The 18,259-nt window shown below is 38.6% G+C and overlaps 1 protein-coding gene and 1 pseudogene across 5 annotated transcripts in view; one reads left to right on the top strand and one right to left on the bottom strand.

Annotated features, from left to right (window-relative positions):
• Positions 1-18,259, bottom strand: part of SIPA1L1 (signal induced proliferation associated 1 like 1) — a 363,330-nt gene that overhangs the window by 117,205 nt on the left and 227,866 nt on the right. For all 5 annotated transcript variants that reach the window (XM_049770289.1, XM_049770292.1, XM_049770293.1 and 2 more), the window contains 2 exons: positions 15,903-16,033; positions 6,260-6,448 (listed from right to left, as the gene is read on the bottom strand). In XM_049770289.1, the coding sequence (XP_049626246.1) occupies positions 6,260-6,448; positions 15,903-16,033 (320 nt within the window). The remainder of the gene's footprint in view (positions 1-6,259; positions 6,449-15,902; positions 16,034-18,259) is intronic.
• Positions 8,215-8,316, top strand: LOC126005423 (uncharacterized; annotated as a pseudogene).

Raw genomic sequence — 18,259 nt, 5'->3', positions numbered from 1 at the left:
AATAAAGACAAGCACCACACAATAGTCTCGGTCCTGAAATCAAACCATGCCGGAGTGCAAAAAAAAAAAAAAAAAAAAAAAGATGAAATGAAATGAAAAATAAAATAAAATAAAATAAAATTGGAGACATCAACTTCAATATCTACACCAAAATAAAGAAGTTAAAAAATAAAAAAATCAGGGCTGGTGAGGTGGCGCTAGAGGTAAGGTGTCTGCCTTGCAAGCGCTAGCCAAGGAAGGCCCGCGGTTTGATCCCCCCGGCGTCCCACGTGGTCCCCCCACGCCAAGGGCAATTTCTGAGCACTTAGCCAGGAGTAACCCCTGTGTATCAAATGGGTGTGGCCCAAAAAAATCAAAATAAATAAATAAATATGTCTATGTGGATAAAATGATTATTTTGTGCTTTTGTTTTTCTTTTTTTTCTTTTTCCCCCTGCATAGACACAGTAACTATTGGGGATATTATAGAGGGAATTCCCTTGGCCTAGGAGATTCAGGGTTTCTCCACCCCTGAAATATACTGTCATGGGATTAACTATAGACTCCTTGCATGATCATTTACTCTCCCCTCTGTGCTTTTGTGGTGTATGGAAGACTTCTGCTTCGTCATGTATGGTAAACTCAGACCTTTGTATCTAGAGTTCTTGGTGTCTGTACAGCTCAAGGAATGGAGCTTATGATGAAGTCTTTCTTTGTAAACCAGAGAATTTCAATCAATAATCAATCCAATCAATAACACAATTTGCCTTACACACAGCTGGGTTCAATCCCTGGCACCTTGCATGGTTCCCTGAGCATGCCAGAAGTGATTCCAGAGCATAGAGGCAAGAATAACCTGAGCAATGCTGGGTGTGGCCCACTCAATCTCAATCTCTCTACCTCTCTTCTCTAGACTCTCCCCTCTTTTCCCTTCTCTCTTTCCCCCTCCTTCCCTTTCTCTCTCCCCTCTTTTTTCTCTTCTCTCTCCCCTTCCCTCCCTCCCTCTCCTTCCTTCTTCCTCCCTCCCTCCCCCCATACTCGACTGGGAAGAAATTTTGTCCACCCCTCATCTGATATAGGGTTAATATCCAAGATACATACAGCACTGGCAGTACTTCACAGGGAAAAATAACCAACCCCATCAAAAGATGAGGGGAAGAGATGAACAGAAACACCCTTGGAGAAGACATGCAAAAAAGATATATGAGAAAAGTTTTACATTGCTTATCATCAGAGAGATACAAATCAAAGTAACTATGAGATATTATCTCACATCACTGAGATAGGGATAATCACAAAGAACAAAAATATGAATTTCTCCCATGAATGTGGAGAAAGGGGACCTATATTTACTGCTGATGGTTAATGTTGACTGGTCCAGCCCTTTTGAAAAATATTATGGAAATATTCTCAAAATATTAAATATCAAACTTCCCTATGACCCAACATTTTCACTTCTTGGCATCTACCCCGAGTTCAAGAACTCTATTTTAAAAATACATTTTCACTGCTATGTACACTGCAGCACATTATACAATAGCCAAAATATGGAAACAACCCAAGTGTCAAACAGCAAATGATTGGATAAAGAAATCATGGTACATAACACAATGGAGTACTATAAGAAAACTATAAAAAATGATGAAATTATGTAATTTACTACTATGTGGATAGAAATGAAGATATCATGCTGAGAGTATCAGAAGGAAAAGGACAGGCATAGATTGATCACTCTCATATGTTTAATATAAAAAAAAATAAAAGTAGGGGTAACAAATGTCCAAAGGCAATGAATTTGAGAAGAGGTCTTTAGTAGGAAGTTCGTCCATGGAGAGAAAGAGTGAGATAGAGCGAGAGAGAGAGTGAGAGAGAGAGCGAGATAGATAGATAGATAGAGAGAGAGAGAGAGAGAGAGAAAGAGAGAAAGAGAGAAAGAGAAAGAGAGAAAGAGAGAGAGAAAGAGCAAGCGAGAGCAAGAGAGAGAGAATGCCACCACTCTGATGAGGGTATAGTGCTGAATTCTGTGCTAAATTCATATTAGTGTGCAATCATTGGTGGGATAGTTTCATCTTATTCTTATTGCATTCAATGGTAACAGTGGAAACGCATATCAGTAAATAAAGGCCAGAAAGGCTTAAAGAAAAATGAATTTATTCATAAAACCTGAGGAAATTAAATATCCACTTCAGGTCCAATTTATATGTCAAAATCTACTCAAAAGGAAAACCTTTTTCTTCTTTTTTTTTTTTTTTTTTTGGGCCACACCCGTCGGTGCTCAGGGGGTGACTCCTGGCTATCTGCTCAGAAATAGCTCCTGGCAGGCACGGGGGACCATATGGGACACTGGGATTCGAACCAACCACCTTTGGTCCTGGATCGGCTGCTTGCAAGGCAAACGCCGCTGTGCTATCTCTCCCGGCCCCCCTTTTTCTTCTTTTAAACTATTATCTTGTGTGTGTGTGTGTGTGTGTGTGTATAGTACAAATATTAAATCAATTAAAAATGTTTTAAAATATTTTGTGCCTTTGGGTCACAACCAACTTAGGCTCAGGGGCAACTCTTCACTCAGCCTGTTGCCTAATCTCTCCAGCCCTAAAAGGAAGACTTAAGAGTTCATTTAAAAAATACTTATTTACTTAACTTTCATCTAAGTACCATGATTTACAAAGTTATTCATGTCCCAGCACCAATCTCACCACCATGTGTTCTTTCCCCTACCAGGGTTCCCAGGTTCCCTCCCCTCAATTCCCTGACTCCATCCCCAGCCTTAACACCTTATAGAGATTCCTTAAGGGGCCAGAGAGATAGCCTGGCAGTAAGGTGTTTGCCTTTCATGCAAGGCAGTGGTTTGAATCCTGGAATCCCATATGGTCCCCTGAGCCTGGCAGGGGTGATTTCTGAGCGTAGAGCCAGGAGTAACCCCTGAGCACTGATGCGTGTAACCCCAAAACCACAGAGAGAGAGAGAGAGAGAGAGAGAGAGAGAGAGAGAGAGAGAGAGAGAGAGAGAGAGACTGTGGTTTCTTGAGGTCAAACCATAATCTTTAAATAGAATTATAAACCAATTTTAAAAGGACAGTAGAGATGGAACTAAAATATGCTTTGCAATGATTCGTATGTATTCAACTGCATTTTCTTTTCAAAATCTCTATTTTTAAAAGTCCTAAATTAATTAGTATCTCAAAAAAGATTGAAGAGGGGCCAAAGGTGCTTGTCTTTCCTGCCAACAACCTAAGTTTGATTCCTGGCAACTCAGACAATCTCTAAGCAGAGCCAGATGCAGCCTAAATTCTTCCTCCCTGCCTAAAAGCTTCGTGTTAATATGATTTCCTCTTTAAAATGATTATTTTCAGGAACTAGAGATAGTGCAGTGGTAGGGCATTTTTGCCTTGCAAGTATCTGACCTGGGTTCAATACTGGTATTCCATATGGTCCCCGAGCCTGCCAGTAGTGATTTCTGAGCGCAGAGCCATGAGTAACCCCTGAGTGCTGCTGGGTGCGCCCTCACTCTCAAAATAATAATTATTTCCAGGGGCCAGAGCAATAGCACAGCAGGTAGGGCATTTGCCTTGCACACAGTCTACCTGAGTTTGATCTCTGGCATCCCATATGACCCCTGAGCCTGCAGGAGTGATTTCTGAGCACAGAGCCAGGAGTAAGCCCTGAGCACCTGAGTGTGGCCCCCCCCAAAAAAAAAAACAAAAAATAGGGCCGGAGAGACAGCATGAAGGTAAGGCATTTGCCTTTCATGCAGAATGTTGGTGGTTCGAATCCTGGCATCCCATATGGTCTCCTGAACCTGCCAGGAGCAAATTCTGAACATAAAGCCAGGAGTAACCCCTGAGCGCTGCCAGGTGTGACCCCCCCAAAAAAAATAAAACAAAAAACAAACAAAAATATAAAAGAAAATAATAATTATTTCTAGCCTAAGTACATGTGATAGCTGTTTTTATCAGCACAATCTTGGTTTGAAAGATAAGAAAATGGAGGTACATGCGGTTCTTGGAACAAAGATAAGTTTCTCTTATAAAGTTATAAAGTAACAAATTTAAAATTTTAAATATTAGTAAAATATCTAAAATAAGATTAGAAAGGGTCACCTAAATTGCTAAATTTTTATTTCACAGAGAAAAGGAGAAAGGATTGGGGCCGGGTAGGTGGCGCTGGAGGTAAGGTGTCTGCCTTGCAAGCGCTAGCCAAGGAAGGACCTCGGTTCGATCCCCCGGTGTCCCATATGGTCCCCCCAAGCCAGGGGCGATTTCTGAGCGCATAGCCAGGAGTAACCCCTGAGTGTCAAACGGGTGTGGCCCAAAAAAAAAAAAAAAAAAAAAAAAAGAAAAGGAGAAAGGACAATCAATATATATATTAATCAACATATTTAATAAGTTATGAAGGAAAGTACACTAATAAAATATGCAAGTCCATTAATTTCAGAATGGACAGTCTTGTGAACAAAACAAACTTAAATTTATTCTAAATCTCTTATTTTTCCAGTGTTGATAGGGATATTACGTGGTGATGTGGAGGAGTTTCATGAGTAGTCTAACATTTGCAATAATTTTGAAATAGCACTAAAAAGGTGCATAGAATAAGATGCTATAATCTGGACACCTCAATTTACTATAAAGAAAACAAAAGGTAAAAGACAGTATGTTCCTCCATTGTATCAAATAATGTAGAATTTCAAGTGTTTATTAGTCTCTAATTATATTCTCAATTTGTAAATGCTTTCATCTCCTAAAAATGTAGTGCAAAGACTGTACCAAAAGAGATGAACCAAATAATTTATTTTCTACTTCTCAGTTGTTAGAATATATGCTCAGAATATTCACTAGAGAACAATCACTGAAACAGTTAAGCTTATTTAGAAGTGTTCTGAAGGTGTTTCACATTTACATGTTATCTTACAAATATAGATAATCTCACCAAATGTATGAAAGTTGTAAGTTGTGCTTCATGACAAGTGAAATGAATAAATACAGAAAGCAAAATGAATATACCCCATAATTAGTATCTTTGGCACTCTCACTCGTTTTAATTGGTTTTGGGGTGATAGCATAGGGGGTAGGGTATTTGCCTTGCATACAGCTGATCCAGATTGATTCCTGGCATCCCATGTAGTGCCCTGAGCCTGCCAAGATTGTTTTCTGAGCACGGAACAAAGAGTAAAACCTGAGAACACTGAGTACGCCCCCCCCCAAAAAAAACCCAAAACCTAAAAATTGGTAGTTTTGAATAAGAACACTGTATTTGTTCATAAAATGTCATTTAGTAACTTGAACGATTTTACTTCTGAAGGAATTTTTTAATGCACGGTTAAAATACCATCACTCACAATCAAGAAACAATAGAGTAGAAATGATCAAAACCAAGTTGAAGAATACATAACCAGGGCATCACACAAAACTAGTCCCTATGCTCTAATTAGTTAGTACAAGGTAAATGGAGATACTCTCTGACTAATAAATTTTCCTTAACTTTTCACTATCATTTTACTGCCCGTGTACAAATTAATCTATAACTTTATTTTGAGCAGTAAATTTTGACCTGTACTGAGAAGACATTGAATATTTTAGTTGACTAATATACATAAAAAAATTTGGTGATATAGTTAGATTTTAAAACTTTAAGCCTTTAAAATTTTTTTTAGCTTTTGATTCACACTCCTGACAGTGCTCAGAGAAAGATGATGGGGATTGTTTCTGGGACTCCCATATGTACACATGAACTCCAAAGAATCTTGGAGCTCTCTCTTTCCCTAATCCACCAAACTATAAGTTTTTAAGTGGCTAATAGTACATGTTTTGGACTTAATAACTATGTGAACCTGGTCTTGTTACTTCATCTCTGTGTTCCTCAGATTCCTTATCTCTAAAATGGGGATAATAACAGTACATTTCTCATATGGATGGGAGATTCAATGGATAATATAATTAGGGCACAGAGTCTGACGTGTTATGTTCAGTTATTGAGCTATTATTTCTATTACCATTACTGCTACAGGTTATATTCCTAAAGTACTTAAAATGTCATTGCATTTATGGAAGATTGCCATAAAAGTTGAATATAATTTAGTTTCCCTATCTTTCAACTCAAACACCAAGAATTTCATCAGACAAGAAATGTGCTGATTTAAGAAAGAGAAAGTGAATCACTCTTGAGAGAATAGACTTCACAACAAAGGATGCAAGGTTTCCCTGTAAGCAAATGCAACAGAAAGGTCTGTGTTCTGAAGCTTTGCAGGAAGCCCTAGCAAGGACAAGCTTTGAAAGCCAGACTCACCCCTTGTTCATCCAGTTTCATAAGCTGCTCTGTAACTTTGGGTGTATTGAAGGCCAAGCGCAGGCAGTGAACATTGAGTTCCGGAATCACATGTTCCAACACCTCTTTCAGGGGCAATCCTCTGGCGGTTGAGTGTTTAGCTGTTGAAGGCACAGCATCCTCCAGCACTGATCCTCTCAGGGTCATGAGCTGAAAGAGACATACTCTGTGAATTGTTTTGGAAGAGTGAGATGAGTAAATATAGCCCAGGCACTGAAAGTCTAGGTTATCTTTAGTCCTACTGAAGAAATTACTTTTGATCATTTCAGCCCATCAAGGAAGTAATGAAGATAACATTATGGATAAAAGAAATGAGAATCACATTTTCAAGAAGATGTGGCACACCTAAAGCAACTTAATAGTCGAAAGTTGTGAGGACAATTCCCTAAGTGTCAAATACATCATTTCCTTAAAAGTCTCAGTAAGATCAAGGCCTCTACTGGAATGGTTATAAAATGACCAGGAAGCTAAGGAGTTAGCTCAGAGAAATAGCTAAAGAAGAAATGCTTCGAATTCAAACACTGGACTAATGGAAAAGGGTTCATGCTTTGCAAATGAACCATCTCTGGCAGCATGGTTCCTCAAATACTACTAGCAGCAGCCTCTGAGTATTGCCAGGTGTGGTTAAAAACAAAAATAAGGGCCCGGAGAGATGGCACAGCGGCGTTTGCCTTGCAAGCAGCCGATCCAGGACCAAAGGTGGTTGGTTCGAATCCCGGTGTCCCATATGGTCCCCCGTGCCTGCCAGGAGCTATTTCTGAGCAGACAGCCAGGAGTAACCCCTGAGCACCGCCGGGTGTGGCCCCAAAACCAAAAAAAATTAAAATAAAATAAAAAAAAACAAACAAAAATAAAAGTATTTAAATATAATACATTATTAAATTATAAAAGGAATGGGGAGGTAGACACACAGCAAATAGATTTCTTCTTTAGCTATTTCTCTAACTCACTAGCTTCCTGGTCAGTGTGTTTCATGTCATATTATAGATGCTATTATACATATTATAGATACTACCAACAGGCAGAAGCCATCCCAGTTTTAGGTTGACGATACAATAAGACAAAATTAGAGTCTTTGAGCACAGCCAAAATTTGAGAGCACTTTAGGTTTTCATTTATTACAGAGAAGTTAACCAGATAGTAATCCTAAAGTAGTAGTCTTCATTTTTGAAGATGTTCACATAAATCAAGCACTCTATGGTGACATCAGAAAACTCACTTAAACATTGAACAAGTTTCCATTAAGCATGCAGGCTATGAGGTATTGTGCTGGAACACAGGTTTCCAAGGCTAACTAAAGACTACAGTGAAGAAATGTGTGGGTGAGAGGTAGAGATACATCTAGAATTAAGGAAAGACATATTTACTAAGAGAAGTATGATTTGCGGGGCCGGAACAATAGTACAGCAGTAGGGTGTTTGCTTTGCATGTAGCTGACCCAGGATGGACCTGAGTACGACTCACAGCATCCCATATGGTCCCCTAATCCTGCCAGGGGTAATTTCTGAGCACAGAGCCAAGAGTAACCTCTGTGTGCCACAGTATGGCCCCAAAATAATTTTTTTTTGTTTGTTTTTGGGTCACACCCGGCGGTGCTCAGGGGTTACTCCTGGCTGTCAGCTCAGAAATAGCTACTGGCAGGCACGGGGGACCATATGGGACACCGGGATTCGAACCAACCACCTTTGGTCCTGGATCGGCTGCTTGCAAGGCAAACACCGCTGTGCTATCTCTCCGGGCCCCAAAATAACTTTTTTAATAAAAAAAAGAAAGAAAAAGGAACAGAGAAAAAGAAAAGTATGATTTGTTTAGGTCCTGTGAGTCTAAGGCAGAAAAGATCACTGGGTTTTATCGTTGGGGCTCATGGCACAAGCAAAGGCCCTCAAGAAAAGTGTTTCATTAAAAAAGGACTCTGGATCACTTCTTGGCTTTTGGCTAAGATCTAGTATCTGTTCTTATCAGTTTAATATCTGATATGTCCTCTATCCGAGGACAACTTATATATATGTGTATATATATGTATATATATGTATGTATGTATATATATATATATATATATATATATATATATATATATATATGGCTAAACCCAATTGAATTGCCAGTCTACATATGAACTTCCTGAGTCAGGAGTAAGTCCTAAGCACATTTGGCTATGCCCCTTCCAAGTCAATAATAAAAAGGGGCTATGAAATCTAAGAAAAATTCTGCAAAAAGAAAACCTCAAGAAAAGATAGTGAAGGGCTGGAGAGATAGAATAGCAGTAGGATATTTGCTTTAAAGGAGGCTGACTGAGGACAGACCTGTATTCTATTCCCAGCATCCCATCCCAGATGGTCCCCTGAGCCTTCCAGGGGTGATTTTTGAGCGCAGAGCCAGGAGTAACCCCTGAGTGCTGCCGGGTGTGGACCCAAAACAAACAAACAAAATAAAAAAAGGAAAGGTGAGATAAAAACTGACAGGTCAGAGAGTGACATTAGAGTGGGGCTCAGGAGCACTAGAAAGGAGCTGCAGAGATAGTATAGCAAGTAGGGCATTTGCCCTGCACACGGCTGACCTGAGTTCAGGCCCAGCATTCCATTTAATCTTCCAAGCACCACCAGGAGTGATTCCAGAGAGCCAGGAGTAATTCCTGAGCATCGCAGGGTGTGGATCAAAAACAAAATAACACAACAAAGAAAATCAGGAAGTAGCAAATAGTGAAACTATTAGGTAGAGGAGAGCTGGCTGAGACCCTGATACCAACTCGGGTGTATCATCAACACATCATGTGGTGCCAAAAGGGACTCAGAATTTGTTAGAAGGAAGAGATGATATACAGTCATGTGTTACTTAACAACAGATATCTTCCAAGAAATGCATCATTAAGTGATTCAATCACAGTTCAAATGTCATCAAGTATAATTACATAAATCTAGATATAATAAAACCAACCATACAACTAGGATTTATCATATACCTATGGGAACCACTACCCCAAGATGCCTGAGGCCACTGATTAAAATGTCTGCAAGATTGGTAATGACTTAGGACTGTACTTTTAGATTAGCTTGGCCGATAGATAAACTATGAGAGGAAAGAACAGGAGACAGAATAAAATTAGAATGAAGCTGTAACAGTCATCAAATTACAGGAGAAAAAGAGGACATTACATAGGGTTAACAGGGAAATGGAAACCAAAGGAAAAAACCACTAGGGAAATACAATCAAGAACACTTGATAATTGACAGAGAAGAGAGATGAGGATAGAAAAAGAAAATTTATCAACATCTTATCCTAAGATATGAGATATTTACAGTTAATTCTTTTGATTTGTATCTTTTCTTTCATTTATAATGTTTTAAAATAACACGTAAAAACATAATTTCCCAATTCATATGACATCTAACAGAAATAATTTCAGTTATAAATATTTTTTTGGTTTGGAACCACACTCAGCAATGCTTAGGGATTAACTCCTGGCTCTGCTCTCAGGAATTACTTCTATAGGTGCTCAAGGGACTATATAGGGGGCTGGGGGATTGAACTTGAGTTAGCTTCACATAAGGCAAATGCCTTCCCCACTGTACTATTGCTCAGGCCCCTAGTATTTAAATGATTGAACACCGATGAAGGACTCAAATGCTCTCTTTTCACATGAGACCACGAGCCTAGCTATGGGATGTTCCAGGAGAGTGTAACTATTTACAATGGGAAAGCCCAGATGTGGAATGCAAGTAATTGCTAATCCTGCTCCTCTAAGATCAAACAGTTCACCTCACAAAAGCCAAAGCAGATAAGATAAAAGCATGATTCATTTTTATATATGAATCACCAGCATTAGTGATATTTTTAATGACTTCCAGAAACAAGAACAGTATCTTTCTAAACTGATTTGCATAAAAGAAATTAACATGTCAAAAACTCACAAGATTTTTTTCATACACAAACTGTCATGTTTAAAAATGTGTGCAGGGTATGCTTTGAGTGTTGGCTTTGTATAAGGAAAAACTGGGTTGATCCTTGAGCCCCAAGGGTCCCTAAAGCACTTCCAAGAGTAACTCCCAAGCATGGAGCCTGGAGTAGCCTAAGCACCAGAAAGGTGGCCCCAAAACAAAAATAACTACAATTTAAGTTTTGATGAGATTTGTTTCTTTCTTGGTTATTTTGATACCACTTACCAAAGCAACAGTGTGACTGTGGTGACCATGTTTTCTTTTTTTCTCGATATTATTGGTTAACATAAATATTTAATATAAATATGTAAAAAAAATTAAGACCAGAATTAGATATGAAATGGGAATAATCAGAAAACTGATTTTTAAGTTAACTTTAACATTTTTATTTAAGTCTAAGTATCATGGTTGCAACATTTACAGTTAACATTTACATTAACAATTAGTTTTAATGTACAGTTATATACTTACACCTTTGCATGAGGGAAGAGACATGTTAGTTTCAGTTGCCAAGAGGAAAAAGGACTGCAGCCAAGAGGGTCCCTAGAGATGAGATTGTATTATAGAGGAAAAAGGATCATCCAAGTCCTGAGTTGGAGGTAACAGAGATGGCCCAGAGTGGAAAGAGGCCATTTTCGCAGAGGGAGTCACTGGAGATAGGGAAGACTGAGTTTTCCAGGAGAAGATGAGAAACCCTGAAAGAATTTTGAACTGAAGAATGACCAGATCTGCACTGCATTTCAGTATTCAGTCTGCTGCAGAGATGCAGAGCTGAAGGGCAGGATCAGAGAGAACAGATCTCAGGGAAAGACAAAAGGCTGCAGTGTGACAAAAGTCATTAAATTCAGGACATATTTTGAAGACAAAATTAGCAAATGTGTTGACAGATCAGATCTGAGGGGCTGAAGAGGAATCTAGTGTTGTGACTTTAAGGACTCTGGCCTAAATCAGTGAAATAATAGAATCTTCACCAACTAACCACATTTGAGTATTTTTAAAAATGGCTATGTTTTGTTTTGTTTTGTTTTGTTTTCAGATATAAACAACCTTTGGATTTGACATTTTAAAGTCTAAGGAAAACCCTCAAAGGACTGAATTCACACAAATGGGTTAGCAGGAAAAGGTCTCAAGTAGAGTGTATTGGAGGACATCCAGTGAGGAGGTAATAAATAGATCAAAGAGGCAAGAAGAGTGTTGTTGCTACGAGAGGAATCATGTGAACTAAGGGAGAAGCTATACTGGAGAGAAGCTGAGACCAGACAGGCTGTCTGCAAGGCCAGCTGTAGGGACAAGCATGGAGTCCCCATGCAGTGACACAACCTGAGAAGTGCTTATTTGTAAGTATTCAACCTATGAAGAGTTAATGCTGAGAGAGAATTTAAATTTTAAAAAATCATAGAAAAGAATCTGATGGGGGCCTAAACTCGAATGGTCTTAGAAAGAGATAAATAAAAGACGTAAAACAAGGGAGGGCAGGGATGAGAAATCAGATGGTACTAGTAAGGCAAAATGAGCAGCCACTGCCCTTCTTCCAGCTTCAAACCACCATGCCCTTCCTCTGCTTAGTATATTCCAGGGAGGCATGAAAGCGACTTAATGATTGGTGTGGGGAACAAGGACAGAAAACTATAAATCACTGTTAAAAGAAATAAAAGACATAAGAAAAAGAAAACACAACCCCTGTTCATAGATTGAAAGGTTTAATATTGTAAAATGACAATCCTACCTAAAGCACTATACAAATTCAATGCAGTTTCCATTAAAAAATACCCATGACAGTTGTTTGCTTCTGGCCCACAGCTGGCTGTGCTCAGGCTTCTCTTGGCTCTATGCTCAGTCATTACTCCTGATGGTGCTCTGGGGACCATATGTGGTGCCAGGGATCAAACCTGGGTTGGTGTGGGCAAACCAAATGCTTACTGGCTATACTATGACATACTGGCCCCATGACATATTTTAAAAACATAGACCAAGTACTGTTAAAATTTATATGACTAATAAAACTTCCCAGATAGTAAAAGCAATCATAGGAAAAATAAGGATGGGAGACTTCTTTTCTCCAACATTAAATTATACTATAAATCTATAGTAATCAAGATACTGTGGCAAAAAAAAAAATGGAGCAAGGAAAGTCTCTTTAGCAAATGTGGGAAAAACTGGTCAGTCACGTGAAAAAAATAAACAGATCCCCATCCTGTTCCATATAGAAGAGTCAATTCAAAATGGTTTAAAAACCTTCATATCAGGCCTAAGTCCACTTAAATTGACAAAAACATAGATCACTTCATGACAATGAATCTAGAGACATCTTCAATATTTCTTTTTTTTTGTTTGTTTGTTTTTTTTTTGTTTTTGGGCCACCCCGGCGTTGCTCAGGGGTTACTCCTGGCTGTCTGCTCAGAAATAGCTCCTGGCAGGCACGGGGACCATGTGGGACACCGGGATTCGAACCAACCACCTTTGGTCCTGGATCGGCTGCTTGCAAGGCAAACACCGCTGTGCTATCTCTCCGGGCCCACATCTTCAATATTTCAATGCTATTGACCAAGCAAATTGAAGCAAAGGTAAACAAATGAGACTACATTTAATTAAGAAGACCTTGCTCTATTTTTTAATTTGATGTAGTCCAAAATAAAGATACTTTACAAACTGGGAAAGAACATTTATTTATCTCTCTCATCTAAAAAAAAAAGTAATATTCAAGATATATAAAGCACTTTTTAAAAAACCGATCCTATCAAAAATGGGAATGAGATGAATACAAACATTTTCAATGAAGATAGATAATTTCTTCAGATCGCTAATAAAAAGACTGAACAATGTTCTGCATTACTGATTATCAGGGAAATGCAAATTAAAACAATGAGATATGACCTCATACAGTGAGACTGGCACACATCTAAAAAGAATAAAAATAACTACTGTTAGTGGGGATGTGAGGGTAAAGCAAACCAATTCACTACTGATTTGGTTCAACCTCTTTGAAAAACAATATGGATACTCTTCAAATAAACTAAGAAGTGAGCTTCCATATGACCCAGCAATTCCACTTTGAGGCATCAACTCCAAGGATCCCAAAACTACTTGCAAAAACATTAGTGCACTACTGTTCATTGCAGCACTATTCACAATAACAAAAATCTGGAAACAACTCCAGTGTCCAAAAAGGGAAAATTGGATAAAGATATTATAGTAAAATATATACAATGGAATACTAGTTCATGATTTAAAAAATTGACAAAATGATAAAAATTTGTCAATATGTGAATGGAACTGAGAGTATCATGCTGAGTGAAGTCAGTCAGAAGGAGAAGGACAGATACAGAATGGTATCTCTCATCTGTGGAATATAAAGCATAATAAGGGGGCCAGAGCGATAGCTCAGCGGTATAGTGTTTGCCTTTCACTCAGCTGATCCAGGACGGACCTAGGTTCGACGCCCTGTGTCCCATATGGTTACCCAAGCCATGACTGATTTCTGAGTGCATAGCCAAAAGTAACCCCTGAGCATCACCAGATGTGGCCCAAAAAAACAAAAACAAAACAAAACAAAAAAAAGCATAATAAGGAAATAGCAAACACACAAAGACAACAGAACCTGGTAACTGGCCTACAGAACTGAACTCACCACAGTGGAGAAACTTGGGATTTGAAAAAAGAGTTAGAGCAGGGTATCCTGAGATAATGGGAGACACTTTGGTGAATGGTGTGGTGTTGGAATGGTATATGCCCAAAATGCCAGCACTAATAGTACTGTAAATATCAGTAACTAAAATAAAACAATTAAAATTTTTAAAAGAAAAAAAGACATGAGAGTATATTAGTTCTTTGATTCTTCCTGATGACCATAAACATATTAGACATTAAAATATTACCTTAAAAATTCCTATTTTTAGTTTCCCAGGAGTTCAAGTTTAGAAACTATTACTGTTAAGGGCAGACTCAACATCTTGCTGGGTATGAAATGAAAAAAAAAAAAAAGTGCTTTACGAAAACTAGCTTCAAAACCATTTTTCTAGATACTTGAAGAGGATATTAATATTTAATGCAGACTGATAATCATGAAATGAATTAGGCCCCAAGAGGCAATAATCTAAAAGAAGGCACAAATACACATTGTTTCTGATTCAGAAAGAAAATAAAGAAAAACCAGACTGATTGGGGGTGGTTTGGGGTCACATTCAGAGGTCTCAAGAGTTACTCCTGGCTCTGTGCTCAAGGATCATTCCTGATGGGGTTTGAGGGACCATATGGGATACAGGATTCTGAACCTGGTTTTGTCACAGCTGGCTGTGCTCAAGCTTCTTTTAACTTTGTGTTCAGTCATCATTCCTAATGATATTCTGGGTTTTATATGTGATGCCAGGGAACAAACCTGGGTCAACTGTGGGCAAACCAAGTGCTCTGCCCACTACACTATTACTCAAGCCCCAAATTTTTACTGCAGTTACTCTGACTTAACACATTATATGAGTTTCAGGTATGTAACTTCTATTTCTGCTTATTTTTTGTTTGTTTGCTTTTTGGGGTTTTTTTTTTTGCCACACTCGGTGACGCTCAGAGGTTACTCCTGCCTATGCTCTCAAAAGTCACTCCTGGCTTGGGGAACCATAAGGGACGCTGTGGGATCAAACGCAGTCCATAGTAGGTCAGCACGTGCAAGGCAAACACTCTACCACCTTGCCACTGCTTCGGCCCCTATTGGTTATCTTTTTCTAGTCTGAATTTCATTTTTTTTGTTTGTTTTTGGGCCACACCTGGTGACACTCAGGGGTTACTCCTGGCTATGTGCTCAGAAGTCGCTCCTGGCTTGGGCAGACCATATGGGACGCTGGGGGATTGAACCATGATCTGTCCTAGGCTAGTGCTGGCAAGGCAGGCAACTTGCCTCTAGCGCCACCATGCTGGCCCCATTGAATTTCATTTTAACATAAACTCATCTCTTAAGTAAATTTTGATTCCAAAATGTTGCTAGAGCCTGTTTCACTTACAATTTCGTTCAAACAGTCTGCTTCTTTGGTTCAATGACTGAACATTAATATCAGAGACAGAAAAATGAAAGTAGAAGAAAAGTCTCTTCCTCTCCTAGGTAAGAAGAGCTATTTTGGTGATTCTTTCTTGAATATATTTGACTCTTTAAACGGGCTTGGTGCTAATATTTGAAGTGGGTATACAATATACCATGTGAGAGTCTGAAGACCCCAATATCTTTAGGAAACTTGATGAAGACTACCTTTCTTTGAATCAAAACTTCCATCGATTTACTGCACCTATTTAGGGTGAGATAGACAGAAATGACCCAGATTTAAAGATCAGTCCCATCACCTCCAGAATCATTGAAAGTGGCCTTCATTTTGTTGCTGCTGTTGTTGTTTTATCTATTTGGGGATCATATCCATTGGTTTTCAGGTCTTACTCCTAGTTCTACACTTGGGATCACTCCTAGTGGTACTTTCGGTACAGATGGGATGCTGGTGATTAAACTCGGGTCCACCGCATACCAGGAAAACACCCTACTCACTGACCTATCACTCCAGCCCTGAAAGTGGCCTTTATTAATTTTAAAGACAATTTTAAAACATGATATTAAAGTTACTTGCTTTTTTACTGCTATTATGTACTTTTTTCTCCTTCAATTAAGCCTCAAGACTTTCTAATTCACAACTTACCTCACTGGTTCTAAAAATTATTCGGTAGTTGTATGGAGATCCATTTTCCTTCATTTCTTCTGGTTTTTCCCTTCGAATGCTCACAGCCACTGGACCAAGATTTTCATCAGCCCCAAAATAGTTCCAGTGTTCTTAGGTATAAAATAAAATAAAACAAAAATTAGGATGCTATATTCTGCCTGATACTTAGATCACTCAAAAATTATTCTATATCAGTAAAATATAAGTACATCAAACGTGCATTAATGTTTTTCAGTGAGTTAGAAAAAAAAACAAGACTTGGTTGCACAGGTTCAGTGTCAAAGGAAGTAGCACTAAATAGAGGTGGTCTGTGGCATTTTTACCACTCTGCAACTTGCTACTTTTTTTTAAAATAAAAATTTCCCTTTATTTTATCATATAAATAAATTCCATTGTTTGTATCAGGGTATATATTTTTTTTTAATTTTATTTTGCTTTTGGGCCAGACCCAGTGATGCTCATGAGTTATTCCTGATTCTGTACTCAGGAATCACTCCTAGCAGGCTGGGTAGACCATATGGGATGCCGGGGATCAAACCTGGGTCGGCCATATGTAAAGCAAGCACCCCACCAGCTGTACTAATGCTCTAGTTCAGTTTTGTTTTAAAATATAAAACAAAACATCCAGTTCCTTACATCCATTAGGAATATAGTTTGGGGAATTCCCCTAGATTGAAACAGATTTTCCAGAGATGGGAGAAAGACCTCCGAGCTACTCAAAAGCAACTGCTCCCAGAAAGCCTCAGTAAAATGGAAGAGGAGATGGGATCAAGAGCTTTCAAGTATCTCAGGGAGGCAGAATCCTGGACTTAGGACCTCACCATAGGTTTGTGTCAGTTAGCACAAAGGGCATTCAAGAAAGTCCCAGAGCCCAGCTGAATGGCATGTGTGGACTGGGGCCACAGGATTCTCCTGTGTTACTAGCATGACCAGGTAGCTCAGGTCTTCTCCTCAGTCTCTGGTACTGTCCAAGACCCTGAACCTCAGCACAGTGATTGGTGTCAGGGGAGTCTCCAAATAGCTGATACTGAAAACCTCTTTGTTATATAAATGGAATTCACAATCAAAATAAATTTAGAGAAAGTAATTACTGTGCACCTAATTATATATTTAATAAAGTTTAAATTTTTAACATATATATGAGATGCTCACAGATGATGAAGTCTATAAGGTATGGATTAATATGATAATCTGAAGTAGATAACTTACTTCGTAAAAACACCAAAATACTTATTTCACATTGCCCTGTTTCATTTACTTGAGACAGAGGACTAAATGAATTATGATATGGTACATTACTGTCATACAAAATGCATAAATATTCGATAGTACATGTTATGCCCATTAAAGATGTGAGGTTTCAAATATTTGAAAATCCATGAGAATAATAAGAAATAACAGCATACAATGTCTAATTACAGTTAAAATTTTAGGCAATGCCTACAAAAATACTTTGCAAATACTACAGAACACAAAAGATGTAATCATAAATGCTGTGGCTCTAATTAAATTATAATCCATGGAAATTCAAAATAGAAAAACATAACAGGCATACAGGCAACAAACATCTCAAATGGACAACCAAGAAATAATCTGATAAATGTCACAAAGTTCATGTTTACAAACACTGATGTACACCCTCAAAGCACAGCACATGAGAATCACACTTGGTATTTACTCTTACTTTGCACATTATTTTAATAAGCTTGGTTGTCTGGTCTTCAAGCCCACAGCATTATTTCAGAGGTGTGATAATTCCAGATGTTGACAAAGTCCAGAGTGTAGGGCTGATAGAGACTTGCATGCAGACAGCAATGTGATATAACAACTGACAACAAGGAAGAAAACAGAAAAGGGGGTGGGTGGGTGGGAGACAGAAATAGTATAAAATAGCGGACAAGAACTTAAAGAAAAAGAAGACAGTAGTCTGAGGTCATTTACTGAAGTTGCAGAAGAGTACTACATAACTTCAGAAAAACTTTTTGTTCTTTGCACTCCCTGGACTAACCTGACATCCCCTCCCAAAATGTCCCCAGATATGAGACCAGGCCAAGTCAGGAAAGAAGATGCAACTGTTCTCTTCAATGGAGAAATTCTCAAAGCTATAGGGACACTGACAATTCATCAATATCCTCAACTTTCCCACTGGCTCTCCCTGGTCAGCTCTTTGCTTCTGTTCCACAGCAGATATTTGAATCATTCTCTGTTCCTCCTTAATCTCCCTCCATCTATCTTCTTGTCTCACTAAATGATAATGCAAAAGAAAAATAAATGCCATTTGAGAAGTAACCTTCTTTATTCCCCACCATCAGACACAAGCTTATCTGAATCCAGAC

This window comes from Suncus etruscus, chromosome 3 (genome assembly GCF_024139225.1).
Source record: "Suncus etruscus isolate mSunEtr1 chromosome 3, mSunEtr1.pri.cur, whole genome shotgun sequence".
In the NCBI taxonomy this organism is placed as follows: Eukaryota; Metazoa; Chordata; class Mammalia; order Eulipotyphla; family Soricidae; genus Suncus; species Suncus etruscus.
Note: the sequence above shows the minus strand (reverse complement) of the source record. Positions and strands in the feature narration are given on the sequence as shown.